Source organism: Seriola dumerili, unplaced genomic scaffold, assembly GCF_002260705.1.
Source record: "Seriola dumerili isolate Sdu_G_001 unplaced genomic scaffold, Sdu_1.0 BDQW01000581.1, whole genome shotgun sequence".
Taxonomy (NCBI): Eukaryota; Metazoa; Chordata; class Actinopteri; order Carangiformes; family Carangidae; genus Seriola; species Seriola dumerili.
In genome coordinates, this window is record NW_019174836.1 from 144,517 (window position 1) to 170,554 (window position 26,038).

Here is a 26,038-nt window from a genome sequence, read left to right on the forward strand (position 1 = left end):
GGGAAGTAAAAAGAAAGGAGAGGAGAGAGAGCGCAAAGGAGAGAACAAAACAGACAATGGTAGAAGTTAAACACATAGATGAGAGGTGGCAAAAGAAAATGGGAAGAGAAATGCGGCGGGAAAAATTACAGAGACAGAAGGAGGAAGAGAAAATGGGCATCACGAAGGTGGAAAAAAAATAATGCATGGTGAAGTGGGTGTAAAAGAAAAAAGAAAATTGAGGAGGCAGAAGAAAGCAATGTCAGGGATTTTCTCAGTGTAAAGACAAATCTGAAAAGAAACCTGTTACATAAATTTGTTGATCAATCAGTGATAAAGTGTCGACGGTTTTACACATTTTGTTCTGAAATAAAGAAAAGTAAACTGATTTTTGGAGAGTCTCTGATTTTTGGACAGGCTCAGTGAGCAATTTTAAGTCAAGACAGGTTTCTGTAATCTATGATAAGCTTTTTTATATTTTTTAAAACATTTTGCATACAAAATAATCAGTCAAAAAAGATATAACTTTATATCTTTATTATAAATATGCCAATGACATGAATTCACCAGGCCTCTTTCCTCGTCTCTAGTCATAAGGCAACGGAGTTTCAAAGTAATATATTCATTGAGATCTATGAACATGCTCCAAGCTGAAACTATTGACTGTAGCAGCAAAAAGAGCAATCCCTCATAAATGGTTCTAGACCAATCCACCTGCAGTAGACAACTGGCTTGAAATCATCAAAGAGATGGAGAGACTGAGTTTCACACCGAGACTGAGAAAAGATTTATACATCGCAAGATGGGCAAAATGGATAACATATTAATTGGAATAAAGAATGTGGTTGGTGTATTTCTCAGTTCATCCTGTTTAAAATGTCATTTCCCTTCCTTTTGCTGTATACTCTTCCATTCATGGAGACAGACAAATTATGCAGTGCTATATAATAACCCCGTGTCCATAATCTATACTATTTAATGCTTTGTGTCTGAATGTGCTGGGTTTCGGGGTGCCTGGTAACAAAGTTGTTTGACTGTGCTGCTGTTCTTGAACTAATACAATCGAAGTGTTAAAAAAAAAGAAAAAGAAAATGCTCTAAACTACTTCAAGTGTATGTTTGTAAACCTTTCTGAAATGTTACATTTAATGCTTATAGGAAAACACTCAATGATCAAAGAGACTGGTGGATTTCACCTGCAACTAATCAAAAAGATGAGACATGAAGAACAGATTTGACTCACACAAACTAATAGGAAAAAAAGGACAAGATGCACAGATACTGAGAGAGATACAGAGAGGAAAACAAGCTGATAAAAGCAAGAGGAAATGACACTGACTTTGTAAACAAAGCAAACAAATATTTAGGGCACAGCTGATTATCAGACAGGATAAACGACAGGACAGAGACATAAGACTGGCTTTGTGCTACAAGCACACACGGCATGCTGAACAGTGCGGCTCTCCACAGGGACAGACAGAAAAAAAAAAGAGATTAAGAGGGGAGTTAAAAAGCAAAGAGACGATTGAAGCGGAACAAAAGGTAACCCCAGCAAATTCTATTCAACTGAAGCAACCCTCTTTGTGGGCGCTGTGGATACGCAAAAGTGAGCATACTGTTGTGCAGCAGATTCTTGAGATGGCATGTGCCCAAAGCAACAACATAAAGGCAGGATTGTGGGCCACATAAACTATCAGCAGCTTCATCACCCACCTAGAGTGGTTGCCTGAGAAAAAGTCAATTCAAACAAGATGTCATGGTCAGCCTACTTACGACTGCTTATCCGCATCCTAAGTGTTTACATTTTATCCATATATGTATATATACACTCAACGTGAGTCAGTAAATGAGGCTGATGACTAATATGACAAAAACAGACTGAGTGCATTGAGCAACAGAGAAAAGAGTCAAAGTGTGCATGTGTAGGGGTGTGTAGGGGTGTGTAGTGCGAGTGTGCTCTGAAGAGCGAGGGAGGAAATGAGATCACTCAGTGCTTCATAAATTTCTTCCTTGGTTCTGTTATGTTTTTTTTTTGTCTATAAATTCTAGTGCACTGTATGTACAAGTGTGGACCATACCAAAGCTCCAGTCCGTCCTCCAGCAAATACACGTGTGGTGGCTGGGAAACGTCAGTGCTCAGCTGGATGACGGGAAGAAGGAAAGGGTACAGGTTCTTACTCTCTGCCCCCAGGCCCTGTGAGAAACACACAGATGCAGAAAGTCAATGCAGATTTAGGAAAACCTGACAAAGAATTCAGACAAGTGGCTGAAAGACCACACTTTATGTGCTCTAAATGATCACCCGAGCAGAGTGGAGCAGGATGGTTGTATTGAAAAGTCCAAAATGCCATTGCTGACCCTTTCCCAGCAATACACACTTTGTATAGCTGAGTGAGCACACTGTCCCCATGCTCCACAACTGTTGCAAGAGGATGCCTTGTTCTTACAGTAGGTAAGATGCATGTAGGACAGCCAGCACACTGCAGGCTCTGCCCAACTGTTCCCACTTTCAATAACAAGAAGGTGTCATGAACAGTGGCTTTTTGTAATCTAACGACTTGTGTTTGACTGCAAAATATTTGCCTAAAAGTGCAAGAGTTGTTAAGGGATTTTTAATGTTCTTTTTACTGTCCACAGTGGGGGCCCATTTACTTCAGCTGGTTGAGAACAAAGCTAAGGTCTTGCTGCAGGAGCCAACTCACTGTCCATTTGTGGGTCATACACATTTTAACAGCCTTTCAGGTGACACGGGGCTAAGTAGCAAATGACAGAATTTTCCTTTGGGAAAAATTGCTCCTAATAGTCTAATGCACAAACCGCTTTGTTAACACATGAACACTCAGTGGACATGAATGTGTGCCTACACCGTGAGATGGGGAAGGGGAATGAGCAGCTGAGCAGTGTGTCACCTTGACCTCTACAATACCACGTGGCTTTTAACTCGAGGAGGACCACGGATGAGAACATTGCTGCCGGGAACACAGCTGAAGACTTAAAAACCAAACCAGTTCTGAAAACGCATCACATCAAACACTGTGTTGGATTTTACTACACCGGTCTATTATGTTGAGGCTGAAAGCCAAAATAAAATCTGTCTACTCACCACCACCACACCTTAATGGAAACTCAGCTGTAACTGATTATTAGACGTCACAGCATTTTGGAATAATCTATGATCAACTAGTATTTTGTGTCATGGATATACAGTGAGTAGATAACTGTGTCGGTTCGCTCCATCAGTTTCATCATGACATCACCACAAAGACTGTATCCATTTGACTACATACAGTATAGACTATCAAAGCTTCATTTAGGATAATAATTTACAAAAGAGCAAGAAGAAGAGATCTTACATTTTTCAAGCCATTTTGAAAACTGGTATGTTGTTTTTACATATACTGAGAGAGATACAGAGAGGAAAACAAGCTGATAAAAGCAAGAGGAAATGATACAGAGAGACAGGCCTCTCTGCGTGGAGTTTGCATCTTCAACATGTGCCTGAGTGGGTTTCCTCTAGCAATCCAAAGACATGCAGGTTAGGTTAACTGGCGACTCTAAATTGCCCTCAGGTGTGAATGTGAGCATGAATGGTTGTTTTGTTCTATGCGTCAGCAACTGGTGGCCTGACCAGGGTGTACCCCACCTCTTTCCCAATGTCAGCTGGGCTTGGCTCTAGATCAACTCCCACCTTGCAACGCTCAGAGGATGGTATAGCATAATTAAAGGAACGATCAAATGTGCAACCATTATTCATTTTCCAATCTTGTGCTTGGTTTTGCAACATATTTTGAAATTATTTTCATTATCATATAATCTGGAATGTCCTTGATCACCCAACACGATTGAGATCCCACAAAAAAAAAAGGATGCAAAGTTTAGAGTGTACTTCATAAAAGGCAAAGGATAACCTACCCCGGAGTAAAACTGTCAGCACAGTTACTGACAACACAGGCAAAGTACACACACAAAAAGCTTGAAATCACACATATTTTTTTTCATCCACAAATATTTTTGATACACACATGAACACAAGCACTTTCCAAATGTAGCGCTGACAACCATGTTTAGCCTAGTTTATGAATTATGCCCTCTGAAATATCCTTTCCCCTTGGAACATCACTTCCATCTTCTTCACACATACCCTCAAACGCTTGTCTGTCGATGGATGAAAACTTAACTGCTGTCTGACACCCTGCCCTTTCAAAGCACCCCATCACTTCAAGTTTTTCTCAGCCACTTTGTATATTCACAGAAAACACTCACAAGAGAATGTGAGAGAGGCTTATAAGGAGAAGGTGTGTGTGTGTGTGTGTGTGTGTGTGTGTGTGGGGGGTAGTTTTGGAGGAACTAATCTGTCTGACGGCCCAGATGATTCGAAGTAGTGTTTCAGAACTGTCAACATTGTTTCACTGATGGCATGACATTATTTGGTCTAAACATGCTCTCTCCTGCATCTACTTGGGAGTAAAAGAGAGAGAGCCAAGCATAATTCCCACTTGGCTCGACCCTATCTCCTCATCACAAGCAACAAGTAACTAGTGTATTGCAAGCAGAATTTATATATAAGATTGAAAACAAGCAGGCCAATATGCTCGGCTCTTGTGAGCTTAAGAGTTGAGTTAATGCTGCCTGATCATTCACAGCTGGACACAGACTGGTTCATGCCTGTTCCAGATGGACTTAAATCAAATAGTCAAAACACACATTTGGCAAGGTCTCATCTCCAGCCTGCCGAGAGAAGGTCAGTGCCCCGCTGTCCCCGAGCTCCGCAAACCGCCCATTGTATCGAGCATGGTTGATAGTTGTCACGCGTCCCAAATTCTGGCACTCTGGACAATAAGCATTTAGCAGTACATCAAGTCTGCCTGGGCGTCGCTAAGTTTGCAGTAAAACCACGACAAAATACAGTTCAGTTTGAGTTTCTGCTTCGTTTATTTTGGTCCTCATCGACTTTTGCATCCTTTAATTCAACTTTTTAAACTGGGTAACAGTGATTATTTGTGCGTAGAGTGGGGGGATTAATAAAGGTATCACCTAAACCGGTACATACATGAAAGGTAAATCCACTGCTTTGTAGTCCACTGCATACACAATGTTAGAGGGTATGGTAGAAGCAAACCAAGCTAAATCAAGAAGTGAACTCAAGAAAACCAACTATACTTTTTTTCTTTCTTTACCATCAGCATTATATTGTGCAGTATATATTAAAATTTCCGTTAGTATATGGCAACACAGTTGACTATCCAAACCCCTTCAGCTGTACACCCTCGGTGCCTCATGCAGTTTTCCATATGTGTACTTATGTTACTCTCTCAAAGGGACTATGTCTATTAGTGAGCGTTTCATCTCCGACTGTGAAGTAATTTAGCTGCGTTCAAACAGGGGTGCATTCTTACTGCAGGCTGTATCAATGCTGTGGGGAATGAAGCGTCTGTCTTTGACCATTTTCTTCCTATATTCAGTTAGTGATAAACCTGACTGATATTGAGGCAAATGGCTGAAAATAAAATATTGAACAAGCTGCTACACAACACAACTGAATCTTCAAACTGCTAAAAGCCAAAAAAAAACAAAACAAAAAGAAGCAGAGAAAAATAACTTTTGACATATTAATCTGAGGATTCAACCATATGTAATTGTGTGAGCAAGTGATTCTGAGAAATATAGAGCCGGAAAGACAAACTGATCTCCTCTCCAGGTTATTTAAAATTTCTCGCAGGTGAGGGAAAGATAAAACACACACACACACACACACACACACACACACACACAAATTCATCTGTTTTGGTAAATGCGCCTGACCCAGGTCTCCCTAGCAGACATTTTGGAACTCAGCCTCAGCGACATGTGGCCAGACGAGTAAAATCACACTTGTAGCCAGATCCACTCAACAGCACCACCTGTCACACTGCAGAACCTGGTAATTCCACTCAAAATGAACAATGAACATAATAAACTTTGAATGAAAATAGCTATCTAAGAACCATTAATTAAGTTAACCGTCAGTATTATTCTTGGAAATAGCTTTTTGTTAGCGCTTTGCTTACTATAATTCCAATAATTTTGTTAATGGGCTCCTTTCTTGTGATCCTGGAAGAGACACAAGAGCTGGCTGGCTGGCTGCAAGAGCAGAAGGAGCCAGCCAAATTTGTGCTCTGGATCAAAATCATCACAGTAGTGCTTTTGGTAAGGCGGCTCATTCAGGAATTAAAAGTCTAGTTAACAGCAACATATGAAAAGACTGCCACCGACAAACACCAAGGCTTCAGCTGCTCAACAGTGCTCTTGTGCAACATAGTCAAGTAAAGCTCAACACTGTGCACCCTTCACAGATGACAAGAAAGAAAAGACATTTATCAACACTTTGGGTGTTTTGCAGCCACTAACTGAATGGCACTTCTATTTATTTATAGTGACACAATGACTTTACTTTTTTTTTTTTTCTTCAATTATCTTATTCTAGCCAGCAGGTGGTACAGGTATTAAGTGTGAAACACACACAGAAAGACAACAGAGGCAAGACAAAACTACAGCTGTAACGCTCGTTGTCCGCAGGTAGTGCAAGTGTTAGAAGTGCAGCAGCTGTTCCTGTCTTGCCTGCAGACACTGCCACATCTGCAGGTTTAAATTCCTGCTTCTGCTTTTTTCAGTGGGTGGTGTAGTTCGCCAACTTCACTTCAGCATAATCTACAGCCTGTTACACTCATGTGAATTTGTGAGCTAAAAACTAGTTCAACGTGATGGTTCACATCAGCACTAAGCATATGCCGTCTTTAACAAGGACACAGGGGTGCTGCAGTAGCTTAATTGTTAAGGTGAATACCTCATAACCGCAACATCTAAGGTTTGACTCCTGGCCGGTGTCAGGCGTCACAACCCGCTTTCTCTTCCCACCTTTTCTGTCTATACTATCACTGCAAAGGCAACAATGTAAAAAGAAACCAGTCTCTAAAAACAACTTGGAGACAAACATGTACCATACCTGTACTAGGTGGATGAGTGTAGTCAGTATGGCACACCGAAGCATGTTGTGTTCTTCAGATTGCTTCCAGAGCAGGGGTAGGTACTGAACCAGACAGCCTACATATGGCCGGATCTGAAGCAGAAGAAAATTATGAAAAATGTCAAATAAGAGGTAAAGCACGTAATACTATTCAATTCAACCAGCATCATCTACTAACTCTTAGGCAGCTTATGTTATGAGCCTACTTTGGATGAATTAGATGTCTCATTTAGGAGCAAGGAAAGGGAAAATGGTGATCTCTGATTTGTTGCTGTCTCGGCAAAGTAGAATGTCTATTCATCAGATACCTAAACACATACAATGACTACTCAAAAGCAGCTGCTTATTTGACCTTAATGGTGTTATTGTGCATAAAAGATTAAAGAAAAAGAGAAACTATGATGCATTTAGTGCCTCCGCTCAAAGCTTTGTATGTTTTTCTCAGCAGTGAATTCAGCCTCCATCAACCCAAATCACCTGCTTCAAAACATGCTTCAGCTGTGGAAAGAAAATATTGGACAGGTAGTTGAAAATACAGTGCAACAATATATTCATTTATTATTATTTTCTGCCATCTCAACTGAGATGATCTCTTGGTGTGTCAACTCTACAGCTAATTTGGCTGACACATGATGTGTTTGTAGATCCAGAGCAGCAGCAGCAGCAGCAACAATCAAGAGCTGAAATTGTGTGCAACTCTACCACTATAAAATGAGACACAGGTTTGTGTGCCTGTTCTTGTAACTCCTTGATCTAAGAAGCAGCTAGGGGCATGACATTTCGAAGGAACCTATTTGCTTAGTTCAGTTGGTCCTTGTTCTACTTCGGTAGTCCCGTTGTTTTTCCCCTCGCACATATACTGTGTATCCAAGATGATTTAGTGTAGGTCTCCTTTTCTCCTGTTTTATTGGGGGAAAAAAACTAGGCTACATCATGCCTAAAAAGAAGCCAACAAACATTAATAGCACAGTCGGCAAGACGTGAAGATGTCAAACGCATGAGATCTGCGCACAGTGCCGAATCTCCAGAGAAGTCAGGTAATTATTCTTAAATAAAAGAAAATGAGCAAGTTGCCATCTACGTCTTGAGACCAGTGTCCGCTCTCTGCCGGCTCTACACAGCCTCCTCCAGGGGGAAAGAGAGGCAGCAATGTCGCTGAAGGAAATGAAGAATAAAAAAACTCTTAACCTTATATAATAACGTGTATTTCGATGTTTCACCCTTTTATCTGTCACTTGCACATGTTTGCCTTCCTTCACACTGAAGTCGAGATTCAAATATACAACTTACTGTTCCTACACTATTTTATGACAGTTGTGTGTGCTGTTTCGAATATGTTCCACGCACCGTTTGCCACATCCCTTCCAAATTTTTCCATTAATACTGATCCACTGTTTTCCCTTTGCACAAAATATATAAAATGGGTAAGACAGGACAAGAAATTCAAGGGAAATCAGGGAAGCCAGCGGTAAAAGCAATAAAAAGGACCAAAGCACAGGTTAAAAAAATCAAACAAATCCGGTAGGAAAGACGCACATTGGATCACACAATGGACAAATTCATACATCGTCAATGGTTTTTTGATGGTGGGCTGAGGAAGGATGACAACTGGCTGAGCTAAGACTTGATTTCTTCTCTCTCTTCCGAGTATATGATACCGTGCATTCTATTACAAGAACCTCATACCCATGTCCACAGTTGATCTTACCCAACCTACTTGTATCTGAACCTGTGCTCCATACTTAAGCAATCTCCAAGAAAATCTGTTTCTACAGTTTTGCTTTTAAATCAAGTAAATCTGTGTGGTCTGACACCGAGCGGATGCCATCACTCTCCTTCCTCTGTGAAATAGGAGAACATGATGGCACACAGTGTAATTTAGGTACAGCTGTTGTGCAGCCAGCCAACTCTTAAGATAACCAAGCATGGTACTGAATTACAGAAAAAAGTTTTCTGTCATTCACTTGTGCTGACTTTTGCTAACCCTTCATATTCTCTGTAGCGGCTCTGTGACCGAGCTGCGGACCCCACACTGGGGTTTTTTTGCTCGATTACACCTTTATAAGGAGCCGGCTAGGAGTAGACAGAACAGTAAAAATGAAACACGACACACAGCCTCACGGAGGAAGATAAAAAGGGCGAAAAACAGACCCACAAACCCGCCTAGAATGACATTTGTGAGACTGACAGCAGAAAAAGGAGCTAAATCTCATCATATCTGTCATCACATTCATTTCAACTCAAGTTGCACTCATGGTTTTAATGGTTGTCTTAGCTGCTGCCAGTCTTTGTGCATTCAAAATCCCTTGTGAGAAGGGTTAGAATATTAATGGGACTTCCACTGACTCTAGAAGTTGAGCCAGGGCCAGTGACTAGGGAAGACTTAACCAGACTGACAGCTCACAAGGATGAAAGCCATTTCTGTGACCGATTTAAGTCAAGGGATCGTTTACGGGAAGGTGCTTAAAATGGATCTGAAAAGAGCCTGAGGGGTCAAGAGGAAGGTTAGTTTTTTAAGGGTTGGCAGTTAAGTGGATCAGAACGACTTATTGGATTCACAGAAAAAAAAAAATAAAATCCATACGGCCACAAAAGCACTTCAGTGGCAGAGGGGAGACTGTATCATCATGATTAATGAAAGAAGACATCAGAACAGGGCCTGCCTGAAGCCTTATGATTTCCAAAGAGTGAAGAACTGGACTTCACAAAAGCCAGTGTCTGAGGATGTGAAAAATCATTAATGTCTATCTATATTTAACGACAGATGGCTGTTTTACCTTGGTGGTCTGGGGCTATAACAGGGTGACAGATGTTTTGCATCTCAGTTATAATGTTTCTAAACAGCTTCACATGTCCCTTGCAGAGTCCGGGTCAATGGCTACAATTTGTGCAGTGCTATTCTTTACAAAGCAACAGCAGAACATTTCTCCCCAACTGTCAAACGCAAGGGTTCCTTCCAAAACATGTTAAGAGTTTGGCTCAAGTTCACGTTGCATACATAGGAAAAGTAACATGTGATCTATATCCTAAATACTGCTTTGTTTGATATCTCTGATCTCACCTGGATGTTTACCCTCTCGATGACACAGGAGATGACATGGAGCACCTGCATTTTAGTGTCGCACTCCGTCACCTGCTGCAACAACTGGAAGAGCAGCCCAAAGATAGACTCGAGGTACTAAACAGAGAGACACCAGAGTGTACATGTTAAAAAAAAAAAAAAAGGTAAAATGGACAGCTGAAAAGAAAAATTATTATATATTTTTGATTTCATGTACTCACTGGGAGGAATTGTTCTGTCCGGAATTCAAAGTCATCAACAGGTGGTGATGAATTAAGGATGAAATCAAATTGCTTTGGATGAATATGCAATCGCCTCACTGGCATATGTGAAAACATTCTTCAATTGCTTTGCCATAGCTAAGGACTGATAAAGCTTATATGCTGTTAGATGCAGTGAGGCTTAAATAACCAGTATAATATGCAGAATTCTTGTTTTACCATAATCATGCCCTGTCTGAAAAATAATATAAGTATAGGAAGGATATTGAGCTTCAGGGTTGTAGCTGTCTCAATCCGCACCTATGAGGAAAAAAAATAAATAAATAAACAGTTCATTTTGAAAAGCATTTTAGAAATTAGGCATCACAATTTTACCCAGAGAAGGTTTACTGAGTTTGTAGAGAACTCAAATAAAGAAAATAGACTGAGTGCAGCTGCAAGTCTAGCAATCCAACCAAACACAAAAACTATCATTATGTTTTCCTTGCATGAACTGCAACATCCAGCTCTCACCATTAACGAAAGCTTTTCATGATTGAACACTGTGAGAGTGTGTGCACGCAGGAGGGTAGCTAAATACATGCTGTCTATTGTTATGAAAGGGAGCAGACCCTCCACTCTTAGACTCTAGTGGTGTTATCCGGCAGTGTCTGACTGATGGAGGTGGAAATGTTCACCGGGGAAGAAGTGATCAGATGGAGGGAAGGAGGTTAATGAAGGAAAATGAGTGAAGAATAAGGTGAGGGACTGAGAACTCAATTACAGGTGAACCTTGTTCTCAACAATTTCACAACACATTTAAAGTACAAAAGGCATGAGTCTCTATGGGTGGATAAGTGTGTGCGTGTGTGCGCGTGTGAGAGAAGACAAAAGTCATAAACACTATCCACTCTGCCGAAGCTATTTGCAAGCTTTAGTCAAAATACCTTCATGTGTCTTTGAGATTTTCTCTATTTCAAAAAAACAGCTGTTATACTCCTTTAGTCTTTAGTCTTTAGTCTTTAGTCTTAGTCCTGCAGTCTAGATCCCACGGTCTATTTCCTAGTATTTCTGAGGGGTGTTTTAAAGTTTTATTTAAGCTTGCTACAAGACTCAAAACACAAGAAAAAAACTTTGCCTTCTTTGAGGCATTCTGTACTCACTGTAGAAAAATTGTACTTTTTATTGTCCTGATAATAGCGATCAAATATTAAATAAAGGCTGTTTGAGCAAAACCTCTATGTAATAATAATAAAAATATTTTGTTCATATTTATCCCTAACTTGTTAGTCGGGTATAGTTTTCTCTACTTTTTTTTTTTTACGTCTATTAAATATGGCAAACCCTAGATTAGTATTATTATTATGTTCTTTTGGGTGACAGCATACATTTGCAGAAGGAAAATGTGTTTGTTGAATATTTTATTTTCCAGTCCATAAATCATTTACATTTCCATATTTGTGGCTGAGTTTCTTAAAACACACAAGCCTTCTGCATTGAAGTGGTTGGAGCTTCTTTTCTCGTACTCTACTTTTTGCACTTGTACACTCAGTTCACTTCAAAGGGAAGTCAGCTTTCAGGAAGTTACTGATTTTGCACCATGCTTAATATTTTTGAGCATCAAACCAATAGTGGGATGACGCTTTACTAGCTGCAATATTTTCCCAATTTTGAACTGACCAATTTAAATACATAGCAACCTTTTAAACCTCCCACAAAAAAAAAAAACTTCCCCATGTGTAATGCAAAATTGTCACTAAATTAAAAAAAGACATTTGTACTTTTTATGACTATGAACAGTATGAGTTAATGAGGCACTGCGATTCAAAAATACTCTGGATGCTGCCATGAGATTATCTGTCTAAAACAGTAGAGCAATAACACTGCAACAACTTTCATTTAACACAGTTTAGTCAAAGGAGTGCATGTCATCAATATTTAACACTTACAACAACAACTACAAACAACATCTACTTGCCTTGCAGTGACTCAATTCTAAGATCTGGAGACCAAACATAAAAATACAGCTACTTTTCCATAGAATACAGCACAGTATTGAGTCATTAAAAACACATTTGACACATTAACCTAAATTAAATTATTTGCACAATCCATTCATAATGACCTTTAAATCACTTTAACTCTTTTATATTGAACATTTAACAGGCGGTGGTAATGTGTTGGTAATGTGTTCTTACCAAGTCACCATGGGAAAAAAATGCCAATTATTTCAGACAGACATGAAATGTTATTTCATATCATTGTTAGTGACATCACATGTTCATCCTACGCTCACAATATAATGCATACACAAAACCGCTCTAAAAATGTACTTTGAAGGTATAAAATACTTAAAGTTGATTTTGAAACATAGCTGGATTTAGACATGTACAAATTTCCACCCAGTCTACAAGATCATAAAATCCTGAATAATGTTTTAGTAATGCTGCATACATTAACAAGCAACAAAAAGAGTATGTTGATAAACGAGGCCCATCAGTTGCCATCAGCACTGGCCTTGTTGGCAATTCAAACACTAATGAGAGAAACTGCATTTCTAAAGCAATGCGTAGAAGGTAATAGATTGTGTGATGAAATACTCAGATGGGTCTCTCACGCACACATACACGGCCCGACAATGATTCAGTCAAAACATTTGCTTCACATTATTATTCAGCCTCAAACCATCTTTGAAGGAACCCTAAAAGAACAGCTGGTTCAAACTGAATTTAAAAATGATTGGAGGTTTAATCAGTGAAAATTACACTGAACTAACTCACTGAATCTTAACAAGATTCAACTTGGCAACCACTCAAAGAAAACAAATACCAGAGATCCAAAAACCACTGATAGGGCAGAAACGTAGAAACTGATGGATGAAGCCATCTCCCACCGTGTGCATGTTAAATGCACACACTCTTCCCTGAGGAAAATGATTCATCCACTGCTCCACTGGTAGAAACAAATGACACTTATTACCTGGACCTTAGATAAATTTAACATGGATAACATCAGCTAAAACAGCCCAAGAGAAGAGCGGGTCAAAGTTTCACTGTTGCCACACAGACGCCAACCACAAAGGCAAAAGGGAAAGCTATAAACAAATATTATCTGGAAATTAGAATCAGAGCAGATAAACAATAATAATTTGCACAAATTGTGGCTCCAGCTGGCTTATCACTAAAATCACTGGAAACAGAGAGCAACCTCATAAGCTTTTCCGTGACGAGAAAGAAATGATTAATGATTAGTGTTTTGGATTTACTTGTCTGTCTAAGATAATTTCACTACAAAATTAATGATTTTACACTGATTGTTATACACTTGATGGCAAATAATACACTGAAGACAAAAGCTGCATGATATAAAGTGGATATCTGAGACAAATTCTGATCACAAGAAAAGTCCATTACAATTCTCTCCGATTTCATGTTTGCTATGGTCTCTCCTTTCTGTCAGGTTGTAATCCTCACTTCCTCTAATAATTTGTGGTTCAAAATTGATGTCAGTCAGGATAGTTCATTTCCTGTGCACTAACCAAAAACATGATAGGATTATAATTATGAGGCATAAATCCATATCTATTATGACTCAGAGCCTTCCTGCAGTTGAGAAAAAGTGAGCCGTGAACTGTTGACTAAAACATCACAGCTTGATGCCGTCAAAGCTGGCTTAACAGCAAATTCTTGAAAACATTATTACCTCCCACTGGGAATGCAAATGGCCTGAAAATGGAAGGAGTTAAAATTTGCCACCGAGATTATTTTTAGCCTTGACTCAGAATCTGAGAGTAAACACCAGAGAAGAATGCAGCTGTTAGAGAGCAGGGTATTGGAGGAAATGAGGAGAGAAGAACTGGCACAATAGTAGGCTGCGAGCAACAGACACCTGTGATCTGTGATTCAGTTTACTGATAGTTGCCAGTGAACTGTGTGTGTGCGTGTGCGTGTGTGTGTGTGTGTGTGTGTGTGTGTGTGTGTGTGTGGTGTCTCATATACGAAGCTCCCATGGTGCAACGCTACAACAAAAATGTATTTATTGTAGATATCTACACTTCTCAAAGGCATGGCAGTATATTAGTATCTTTAATAATGAACTGAAATGAAATAAGCAGTAAAATCAGTTGTAAATCTGTTAAATTAAAAAATCTAAAATTAAAACATTTTTCATTCAACAGGTTTTAGTTACATAACTCCTGGATTAGATCTGCAATCCATCATGTGCTTAACAGAATATACCCTTAACTAGAATTCCATCATAACAGAGCACCGAGGAAAAGTATAATACATTTATTTTAGCCACTTGAGGGTTTATTTGACTAATCACATTTAAGGCAGAGGCTTGTCTATCTTGCATATCCCTACAAGCCTATTTCCTGCTTAAGACAGTTGGACAAGACACATAAATCTAATTTAAGGACACAAGGTGACTGTGCCTTTGTTATTACATTGTTAGAGTTGTTACAAAAGCAGACTGCACTATACAGCAGAAATGAAAAAAAAAAATTAAAAACAGTGTCTCATGAGTTTCAACATTTTTTTTTTTTTACATTTACTGAAGTAATTCAAGAGACTAATACTACTGAAACCGAAACCCATTCAGTCCACATGCAGTTGAATGACCATTTTAATAAAACTTAATCTACTGACGCTACATTTTTTTCACATAGGGCCAAATTAATGGAGATTTCATTATTTCAGACACCCTACCACCTTACTTACACTGAATTATCCTGTTTCTCTCATTAAAAATCACCTCATAAGACAAAAAAAAGCAAAGCATTTACAAGCCTAAGTGGCCAAGCTGAAGCATGCTCATAGGAGGAAATCAATAAGCTTCTCTTGTCAATTACTCCTTCCATTGAAGTACAGAAAATTAAATATCACAGATAAATGTAACTGTTATTGTGAGTGATTCACTTCCAATCTGAACAGCAGGGACAACAGAATAGCAATGGAGATATTGATAACCAATTGGACTGATGGATAGAGGGCAGTTTCCTCCATTAGTCCATTAAAACTTTATGATCAGTATTTCATTCTGCCCAGGAGGCTCTAATTGTCTGATACAGTATTGATCAGAAACCACATCATGATTGGTGAGCTGGTCAGTAATGTAACAGCGAGCTTGTTCCAAGTAAGAAACTGTAAGAGCCATGAGTTCCCTAATAAACATTCCAATTTTGTAATATTAGATTATTAAAAAAAACCTGTGTTCTGAATCTAATTTTTCATATTAAACCTATAATCTGTAAAACCAACGAAAAATATATTTCTTTGAGTAATCTCCATATCCATTTAGCTTCACTTAGAGATTAAATAAGTGAAATGGAAGAAAATGAATATTATTGGTTACATTTGAATTAGCCCAATAATTACAAAGTGAAATAAAAATCAAATCATATTCTGGGGACCTTTGTGACATGTATGTTCAAGGCACAATAATGATGATTACCTATTAAATGTGCAGTGCATGGACGGATAATTGGCTACATGTATACAATGCTACTTACACAAGTTTAATTCCAGCGTGTAGCTCCCTGCTAATCATTTTTACAGCAGCTCAAATGAAATGAAATGTGGAGAGATGTCACTTGCCTCAGTTAATTGGTATCCATAGCAACAGGTGGCATTAGGTCCCGTGGCAATGTACTGTCGGTTATGACCATAAAGCAGGGTGGTACAGACCTGTCTATACTATTTTATATTCTTACTGTCACCACGTGTGCTTCTGTACACTTCTTTTCATTAAAGCACGCAAAATAGATGATGCATCACATATGTTGTAACTGGGAACACGCAGTTCATTTCAGACAGCAGAACACATTACATCACATTAGTTTTATCAGAGCGTGTTGGTGTGGGCATTACCTAAGGTGTATTATTATCTTAATTATATCATAGACTTAATTACATTACAATCACATTATATGTGTACCGCAGCTAAGAGGAATGCAAATCACCTCACATCTAATAGTTCCTCACACAAAGAGGCAATCAGACGCAGAAAGATTGAACCCAGGTATTCATAAGGGTGGTTTGCTAGTGGCCAGATTATCTTGAATTGAATTCTAAATACTGCAAAGAATGTTCCACATTCCTTCAAATAAATTCTGTTAAAAGAAAACACATCAATCAAGGGCACGGCTCAGGAGGCAAGAAAACCAACCATGGTTAAATGTAATTTGAATGTAGAACGACTACAGAATAATAGCAGCCACTTTTCCAAAACAGGATCAGGTCTTTATCAAGATAAAGACTGAATAGAAATGTTATTTGATAAATAAGAAGGTTGAGCTTTTTAATCAAAACAATATTAAAAGAAATGATCTTTTGTAAGAAATACAAAAGAAAATATAAAATAGTATGTTCCTTCTTGCAATCCCTGACTAACTATGTTTGGGTTTGTTTGTAGAAAGTTGGCAGCATAACCGCTGCGGTTCCATGTTGTTAAGCTGAGAACAATGTTTATGTAGCTGACTGCGCACTTTCACTAACGGCCCAAATCAGTCATTACGAATCCAGTGTTTTCAGAGGAAACTGGCGCTCCAGTCATCATAAGCAAAAGAAAAAATGTAGCTGCCTTACCACCAAGTCGGGATCCTGCATGAGGCTCAGGATGACCTCATACAGTAAAGGTCGAAGGTCAGATTTGAACTTGACGGAGATCCACTGTCCTATTAGCCAGATGACTCGTCTGCGAATCAACTTGTACCTGGAGAGGAGAGGAGAGGAGAGGAGAGACATAAGTTGTGGTCGCAGAAAAATACTTTAACAGACTTCTCTGCACTTCTGCACTTTTCATCATTATCAATATTTGGAAAAATGAACCAGCAGGCTCTCTAATCTTATCTCCACAATGTAGTCACAGTGCTTATGGATCCAGTAGAAACAACTGGGCCAGCTATTCAAGTGATGAAATCGGTTCTGTCATTATTTATGACTCATCCTGAAATTTCTGTGGCTTATGTGTACTGAAGACAGCAGTAGAATTTGTGCTCTGAGGAGAGGCCCATATCACTGTCCCTCTGTACGCATATCCAACTCCAAGACTATGTCTAATTTAGCCCACACTCTGGCTATGCACATTTCAGTGTGCATGTGTATGTCACCAGAAAAGAGAGAGAAAAAGTAATGACACCACTATCTGTACCTCAGCTGAAGACCACAGCAGAGTGATCGAAAACACGCCCCAATAGACAAATTGAGAAAAAAGGCAATTAGGTAAAGAAAGGTTTTGTTAAGAATGATTATACTGTATTTGTTTTTGTTTAAATGAATGCCTGAGCAAAAGACAGAAAGCCTGAGGGACACTGATACAAGTGTCTAAAGACTCAATAAGGGACATGCCCTGGTTCGAAAACTAGAATGATCAAAAAGCCTCTGGGGCTAAGTAGTGTGTGATATGAATTTAAATGGCCTAAGTTGCATGTCTCAAATGTGAGGCACTGAAAGTTGGGAGCTAATGGTTTTTCAACAGTTGTATTGGGCAGGCAAGAAGTGTCCCCCTGCATCTGCCCTGGTTTGTATCCGCAACAGAAACTTTGTCCAAGGACCGCCTTGACAGAAATGAGCAGAGGGAGGAATGAAGGAAGGGAGAGAGGATAAAGGATAGGGGGATGACACTCTTGTTGGCATCTTGTCAAATATCCACAGGGAGCCAGAGACCAAAGTCTGGGCCATAAGCCAGGAGACACTAAATAACAGCATGACTCAGGACTTGCAGTTGGCAAACAATAGTGTGTGCGTGTGTGTGTGCATGAGTGTACAAGAAGTGAGTTGCCTGTGTGAATACGCAAAAAGCTTGTTTTTGTTTCATCAACTGAAAATTTGCTTAATAAATTTCCAAATCAATTTCAAATTAAAAAAAAAAAAAAAAAAAGCAAAATCCAGAAACATTTCGAAAACTAAAATTTAGGTTGTAAGTTGCCATCACTAACAATATTAAGCTAAATGTCACTTGAATTTGATTTTTTTTTTTTTTTTAATTTATTTATTATGGATTTTGTTCATTTTACAAACAAACAGAGAACAATACAGAACAGCACAATAAGGCCCATTATAATGAAACAAACCAAAAACAGAAACAGAAAGGGGACTTGTAATAAAGCATAAATATAGCATATGGTTTGTACTCACACAGAATCCACACTACAATCATAAAGATTACATTATTTATACTTCAATCAAAAAAAAAAAAAAAAAAAAGGGACAAGACAAAAAAAAAACTAGAAAGACCGGAGAGTAAATAAATAAATAAATCAAAATAAAATGAAAACAACTCAGTCCTATTTGTCATCCATCCAACCATCTACATCCATATTGTTATTCTCAAGAAAATTATAGAAAATATTCCATATTTTCCAAAACTTGTCAAGTTTGTTCTTTGTTGAGTAGCTTATCTTTTCTAAAGCAAAATAAAAGGTCATTCCCCTCAACCATTGTGCTGTGGTACAAGGTATCTTGAACTTGATTTTTCATCTTAAAAGAACTTGGACAATCCCCGGCTAAACTGTTCAGCAGCAGTGGAGCATGACAGGAAAATAAACTAGAATCCAATTGCTTTAAAAAAGCAAACAAATGCAACAAAACCTGATTTTCTACATGCTTTAGGCAGTAGCATATGGGATGGTTCCGCCATAATAGAGTAGGTACAATAGTGCCAGTGGACAACAGCCATGGGCACATTCCCAGACTCCTCTCTATAATCAGGCTCCAAACAACTGCTTGGCACCAAAGCACGGACACTCGGATAGCAAGTCCGTTACATCAACAGTAAACAATTAAACTCCTGATGATTATTTGTTGTCACACTAACAGACAAGGTAAATCTGAGACACTGATGCTTTTTTTGGGTATTCTTTAAGACAACAAATAGTGGTTCCTTTTCTACAAAGTGCAGCAGACAACCACTGTGTATGCTCAGACTTGAGCATACACAAAATAAATCCTGACAATCGTCTGCATTATTTCTCACGGCATCATAATTCGTACGCTGCTTATTATTCATTCATGCCCTCTTTTGGAAGTGACTAAAAGATTAGTGTTCCCAACTCTGCATACAATATAAGTATATAAGTGCGGTGCACGTCTGCTGCTTTAGCTGTGCAGACTACAGCTGGCAGTGGTTTTTAATAGTGCTGCTGGCAACGTGGAAGAAATGACTAGAAAGGCAGATGGACAGGCAGGTTGACAGGGGTGTTGGTCCATCAGTCAAATCTCAGTCAAGACATGACTCATCCCACTTAACCTGTCTCTTCCTACATAACTTCACACAACTGTCAGTGACCCCGCTCATCCGTCTGGCAAACACATGGGAAATCCATGTGTCAAAATGTGCATTAAATGAAAACAGTAATCATAATTTCAAATTTCCCTTTAACACTTTTCCTTTCCTTCTATTTTGCAGATATTACGGCAGGTTTAGGACAATGTGTTGTAAAAGAGGTAGCTGTGCTGGACATGGTTGGACAAGTCTGAGGCTTTTGTGCGATGCTTCTTCCTTTTCATATTTTGTGTGTTTGACAGCACTCAGTAGTGTTACTGCCATGTTTGTGTAGTGATCAGAATTTTTATATGCCTTGTGAATGGGAAATAGAGTTTCCTTAATATGGATGAAGCAATTTAAGGCACATAGTTCCCAGGCTGAGGATAGGAAGAGTCTCTTACAGTCTGAGCTAATAACCATGAATAATTATTATTACTGGGGCACAAGGTATGCTACTTACGTAAAAACAAAAAGAATTGAAAAAAAGCACTAAAAATGTGATTCTTTGGTTTGTATTTTGTTGTATATTTTGTTTTTTTAAGTCATTGTAGGATTTGTGCATGGGGTCAAAGGGTTGTTCAGATTGTGTGTAAGTTTTTGATGACCAGATATGTACTCTTGCTGTTTCTACAATACTTCTGTGTAGCCTTTTAGCTCCAGCACTGTGAGCAAATGTCAGTATTCTCACTGGGACTCAAAGCCTATTCACTTAATGGTGTGAACACCAGATGAAAGACGGTGTGTCACAATGGGAGCTGATTCAAGAGAAGCAGAGGTGAGCAGAGTTACAGTACACTAAAACTAGCGTGAGGAGGGAAACCGCTAAAAATGCTGACCTCAAACAGGTAATATTAATCATCAGGGAACTTATTATTAGGTCATGAACCCAAGCTGTGTGAAAAATCAAATGGGGCATTTCTTTTGTGTCATAACCCGAACACTTCCTGTGTGTACATGCCAAACTCGATTATGTTTGGAGCATAATGCCAACAAAAACCCATTCATAGTGGTAAATATTAGCAATAAGGGAGAATAAAGTTAAAGAGAATGAGAGGACATAATTTCACAGCATCTACTGGTAACCCAGGAGAGTGACCGGCTTTTCTAACAAAACGCTACACAAAAGGTCAAGCCACAAAAGGCAATGTCAAAATTGTCAAAAGTGCTGTCTGACAGTAGAATGATGGAGCACACGCTGTGTCTTTATCTGTATGTATGTAGGTGACACAAAGAGCTTCTTCTGGCAATTCTGAGATGTCAGTGTGAGTGATACTATGGGTGTGTGTTGCAGTGTCCAAGTACAAGTCACATGCTCATTTTGCTTGAGTGCATGTGCATGTGTTAACAGTATATGTACTCAAAGATGACATACTGTCATCACTCTAAGACAAGGGAGCAAAAGACTCACAGCAAGTCAAAATTTAAGCATGTGTGGCGGTAAGTACGCAAGTAAGACTGCATACAGCATGTGTTGGTGTAGTCATGTCAAAAAGCGACAACCAGCTTTCTGTTTTGTTTTTTTTAAAAGGGGCTTACCAGCGGTCCGAGGCTCAGCCACAGGTGTAAGTCACAGTTTTGCTGACAGATACGGTAATTCATTTTCTGACGGTTACTGCTTCATATTGAGTGACATAGACAAACTTACAAAGGGCTAAAACTTAAATCAGTGATGTCCCTCCATAACATCGATTACAATTATGAAATTTACAAACTTAGTTAAAGGTATTATCACACTTATACCATGACCACTTGCCAACAAAATGTCATTTGTTCTGAAATTAAAAGCTTCAGTTGTTCAGTTACTCATACAAATAATTCTGCTCTCACTTTTTAACATCATGAAAAATAGTTAATGAGTTCAGAGTTCCTGTTTTTTGCAGTACTAGGCAACAGATGATGGCTTCCTTTCATTTTCTTGCTTTTTATCCCCCAAGCTGCAGGAAGGCATGAACATTGTGATGCACGTTTGCAGTGCAGGCTCTATAAGCTTTTATTTCCATCATCATAACATTTAACAGACGGCCAAATATACTGTTTTGCAAACACTTTTAAAATCATGAACAATATCTTTGCAACTCTGGAACTATATAATTGAAAAGCTTTAGATTAATTATCAATAAGTCATCGGGTGTATGGCTTCTGTCATTGACAAGAAATTTAGCTTGAATAGACTTGATTCCAGCACCATGTGTAGATAAGAGAGTGACTGCAACATGGAAGAAATTCCTAGTAATTGACTCAGAACCAAAATCTCTGAGTAGAATCAGAATCAATCAAATCTAAATGATATCCTACTCTGATGAAACAGCATGGTAACTGGGACAGACAAATTGTGAGGTTGAAGGCAGGCAGCTGAAAATCCTGCCTCTGTGGGAGCAGGTGGGTGCAGACTTGTTCTCTAAACCCGAGTCTGTCAAGGACAACATTCATTTAGCTGCTCAAATGACACTGGTTTCTCCATAGATACAGGCTTTATGTTAAGCTCTTTTTTGTAACCCTCTTGCTTAGCATATTGTTGCCAATATCTAGTCTTTTATTGTTCTTTGCGATGTGGATCAAGGTCCAAACAAGCAAGCTGTATGAAACGGCCAATACCCAGAGGGAAGACAGGAAGTGCAGCATGATCTGGGAATTCTCTAGTAACGGCATCAAGTGCGTTAACCAGAAAATCTGCTTTGAATGCGGCTTCGGGCAGATGCAAATACAGGTATTGTCCTTCTGCTTCTCCAGAGACGCTGCCATAGTTGGGAAATATTTCAGCCTTACTATTTTCACAGGGTTGCAAAACTAAATGTGATCAGAGCAGACTGGGAGTACTTTTATACCTAGGTGAAATATATACCTTTAAAGCAGTGCTGACAGGGGTTGAATGAAAACATACAGTGGTCTCAGACTTTGTGTACTCTTGGATAATCACCCTTGGACTCTGAAAAGCTCATTTTTTTCTCTATTTTTGCATAGAAAAACTAAATTCTATTATAGATACATTTTTCACTTAACATCCATTACTTTCATTATTATATAGAGGGTTGTGTGTATAAGTGTGTGTGAGTGTGAACATAGTATGTGCTAACCGGTTGGCAGTGGAGAACAGCAATAATGCGACAATAATGCACTGACTCCATCAAAAAAAAACCCAAAGGAACAACACAACATTGTTCATATAAAGTAAAGAGACTGGTCAAATAATCCGTGGGCTGAATTCAACTCAACTCTCCCGACATGGGCTTCCTCCCAGCACACTCAGGCATGAAAACAAGAAATCGAAAACACAAGAATTCAGCAAACACACAGAGAATAAATACATAATATACACACATTATCATAAACATTATAAAGAGCCACTTAGAAGCCAGAGGGGGGACTTTGTAAAGAAACTAAAACTAACAATTATCAAGAAAGATATTTAATCTTTTCTGTTTTTACTTGTGTTTGTGCACTCAATGTGTAGAAAAATATAAACTGTGCCTGTGCAAAAGTAGAGGGCCATTAACCATGATTTGCATACAGTATTTGTTGCCAAAACATACTGTACATGCAATGGCCACTTTGTTTTTCATAAATAGATTACAATGAATAATCTTAACGCCTACTGAATAGAGAAAAAAGTAATATTGAAAATCCATTAGTTGTTGTGTGCCAGAAATGATAATTTGATCACTGTAGAGTGGTGGTGCTTGAACACTTGAACAATAATAGTGATAAGACAGGTGGCAAGGGCTATTACAAGTAATCACAAGTCTACAATATAAGACTTAATGACCTGGTTCTCGCAATTCCCCAATATCAATCTACCTGAGCACCTTTGGCACGAAACTTGAACGCAGTATCAGTAAAAAGAAACATCCACCCATAGACAGTAGTACAAAGCACCGGTGTGTGCATGGTTAACTTTGATACAAAGGCACTGCAGGTCCCTTGCTGAGTCACTTCCACGAAGTGTGACGGCTCTTTCAAATGGGGGCCACAGTATAGAAGAGAGAGTGTGGCAAAACATGTCGCTTTAAAAATGATCTTTACAAGATAAAAAGGGGGAAAAGGTGGGCTGAGATTGAGGGGTCACCGCTTGATTTAGCTACTCTGTGATGGTGCATTTTACTTACAGTTGTAAACGGAAATATTGAACCCCCAAAAGAAAGTAAGGATATATACCTTAAAGACTTAATTTAAGCAAAATCTGGGTCTGCGGGAAGGTTTATCAGTTGAATAAACAAAGAATGATATAGTATTTTAGAGTATATGTGTGGTCCCCTGTGCAAGTTTGGCACAAGCCACCCTCATTCCCGCATCGTGCCAGAGCCATGGATCCTGATTGGAGGAGCACCTGGTCCAGCTCTCCAATCAAGCAGATACAAATGTCTGGCCAGCCTGTCATTTGATGCAGCTGGTACCCTCAGCTCGCCAGCGAATCTCTCCCTAGTTGCTGTTTGAGTTTGATAAATACTAATTGTTTAATTAACTATGTAAACTTTGTGCATTTATTGACACTGAGGTACTTGTTAAACTACCTGGGGACTGGGCCAGGTATAGCATTAAAAACTGATCACGCACACATGCAAAAATCTTTCCATTGTATAGAAACACTAGGAACAGGGGAGCTGTATTTGGCTGCTTTATGGTTTTAAATAGAGACAGAGTGTTTAGAGAGGCTTTATTGTCATTTCTGGTTTCTTTTAGATTGTTGTTTTTTGAGTCTTTATTTTTGGTTGTATTTGTTTTAAACAGCCTGCACTAGCCCCCTTTCCCCTTTTAGTTTACCCCATTTGTTTATTTTAACACATTTTCCTTAAGCACCTTGAATATAAATAACTTTGTTATACCAAAAATATCTGGTTTTATGTTGCTTCCCTTTTCCCCTAACAAGCTGGTCGAAACAAACCCCTATACAAAATTGTTGATTTCAAAACCTACTGATAGTCTGACCTAAAGTTGGGTTAAAACACACCTTAATTTGTTTCAGCTGTGATGTGTTTATATAAACACCACACAGGCATGTGTTCAAGGTGTGTTGCAACCATGTTGAAGACTAAGGAGCTGTCACAAAAGTTGAGAGAGGAATTTCATTGCACCAATAAGGACAAAGGGTATAAAAAGATTTCTAAGACCTGGAACATTCCTAGAGACACCATTGGGAACATTGTATGGAAGTTCAAAACTTACAGCACTGTAATTTCATCAAGAGGCCTGGAATGTCCTGGAGCGGTCTACTCAGTCTCCAGATTTAAATCCTACTGAAAATCTTTGGTGGGATTTAAAGAAAGCAGTTGCAGCGTAGAAACCATCAAACCTCAATGAGTTGGAAGCTTTTGCACAAGAGGAATAGGCAAAGATTCCACAAGAGAGGTGTCAGAAGCTTGTCAGCATTTACTGAAATCGCTTAGTAGAGGTTATAAAGGCAAACGGATGGTCCGCCAAGTATTGAGGTTGGGGGTTGAATAATAGTGTACATGGACATTTGCCAAGAGAACTAGAAAAAGAACTTCCTCTCACTGAGGGAGATCATCAGACATGTGCCTGCTTTAATATCCATGCTGAATCTACAGCCTCTTCAAAAGACAGCGCAAACATTTAAAATCTGACAGCCTGATTCAGCACCTCAGGACAGAGAACTCAATGGGAGTTGAGAAGTTTATGGGCTGTCCTTGGCATTACTAAACATAAAAACTGGAATGGCACTCAGTACAGTGCATACTTTCACCAAACGTCTGTCAGATCCAGATTATTATCTGGATTTGCACCAAATTGTACAAAGCCATAGATCCCAACCATTAACATATCTGATTTTTTCTCATCAAGACCCATACCTTACTTCCTAAGAAATTGACAAAATTGAAGAAAATGACAAAAAGTGCCCTTCTCTCACAATGTTAAGGAAAAATTGCCGGATTCGTCCTTTCAACCGGATCCAATACTTTTATGGGTTCCTCCCTCACCTATGCCCCATCCCTGCACCAAGCTTGGTGCAAATGGGTTCTGAACTTTTTGCTGCTGACAAACAAACGAACCGACTGGTGAAAACGTAACCTCTTTGGCAGAGGTAAAAATCCTCTTAGCACAAAGCCTTATCAGTTATCTGTTCATAATCAACAATTTCACCGAGGAGACTAAAACCAATAATGGAGATAAGATAAGATGAGTGCAAACAACTATTAAGTATGGAGCCACAGGCTCACTTGTGCCCTGAGCCAGACAATTGAATGGGTGATATTTCTTCATAGTCATCAACACATCCAGAGTATTTTATTTCAAAACAGTTGTTAGTTTCCCTCTATTTTTTTCATCTGTCATTGGGGGAGCAGAGTTAATAACTACAGGCTTGTGTTTGCATTCATGTGTGAGTGCATGAGACAAAAAGAGCAACAGAGGTGATGTTTGGCTGAATTCCTGTGCTGTTTGCTCATTTGTATTTATTTCTCATTTATTTCTATTCATACACCAGTGACCTAGGGTGACATTCCCAGTCATTTTAGCTTGTTCAAATACAAAATAATAAAGTAAAACTTTTAATATCAAAAACTTAAATACAAAT

The 26,038-nt window shown here is 38.9% G+C and overlaps 1 protein-coding gene across 1 annotated transcript in view; it reads right to left on the reverse strand.

The window, feature by feature from the left end:
* ipo11 (importin 11) overlaps positions 1 to 26,038 on the reverse strand; it is a 116,487-nt gene that overhangs the window by 53,035 nt on the left and 37,414 nt on the right. The window contains exons 16-21 of the mRNA XM_022764793.1: positions 16,830 to 16,956; positions 10,530 to 10,563; positions 10,264 to 10,304; positions 10,043 to 10,159; positions 6,961 to 7,074; positions 2,057 to 2,172 (exon numbers count right to left, since the gene is read on the reverse strand). Coding sequence (XP_022620514.1) covers positions 2,057 to 2,172; positions 6,961 to 7,074; positions 10,043 to 10,159; positions 10,264 to 10,304; positions 10,530 to 10,563; positions 16,830 to 16,956 — 549 coding nt within the window. The remainder of the gene's footprint in view (positions 1 to 2,056; positions 2,173 to 6,960; positions 7,075 to 10,042; positions 10,160 to 10,263; positions 10,305 to 10,529; positions 10,564 to 16,829; positions 16,957 to 26,038) is intronic.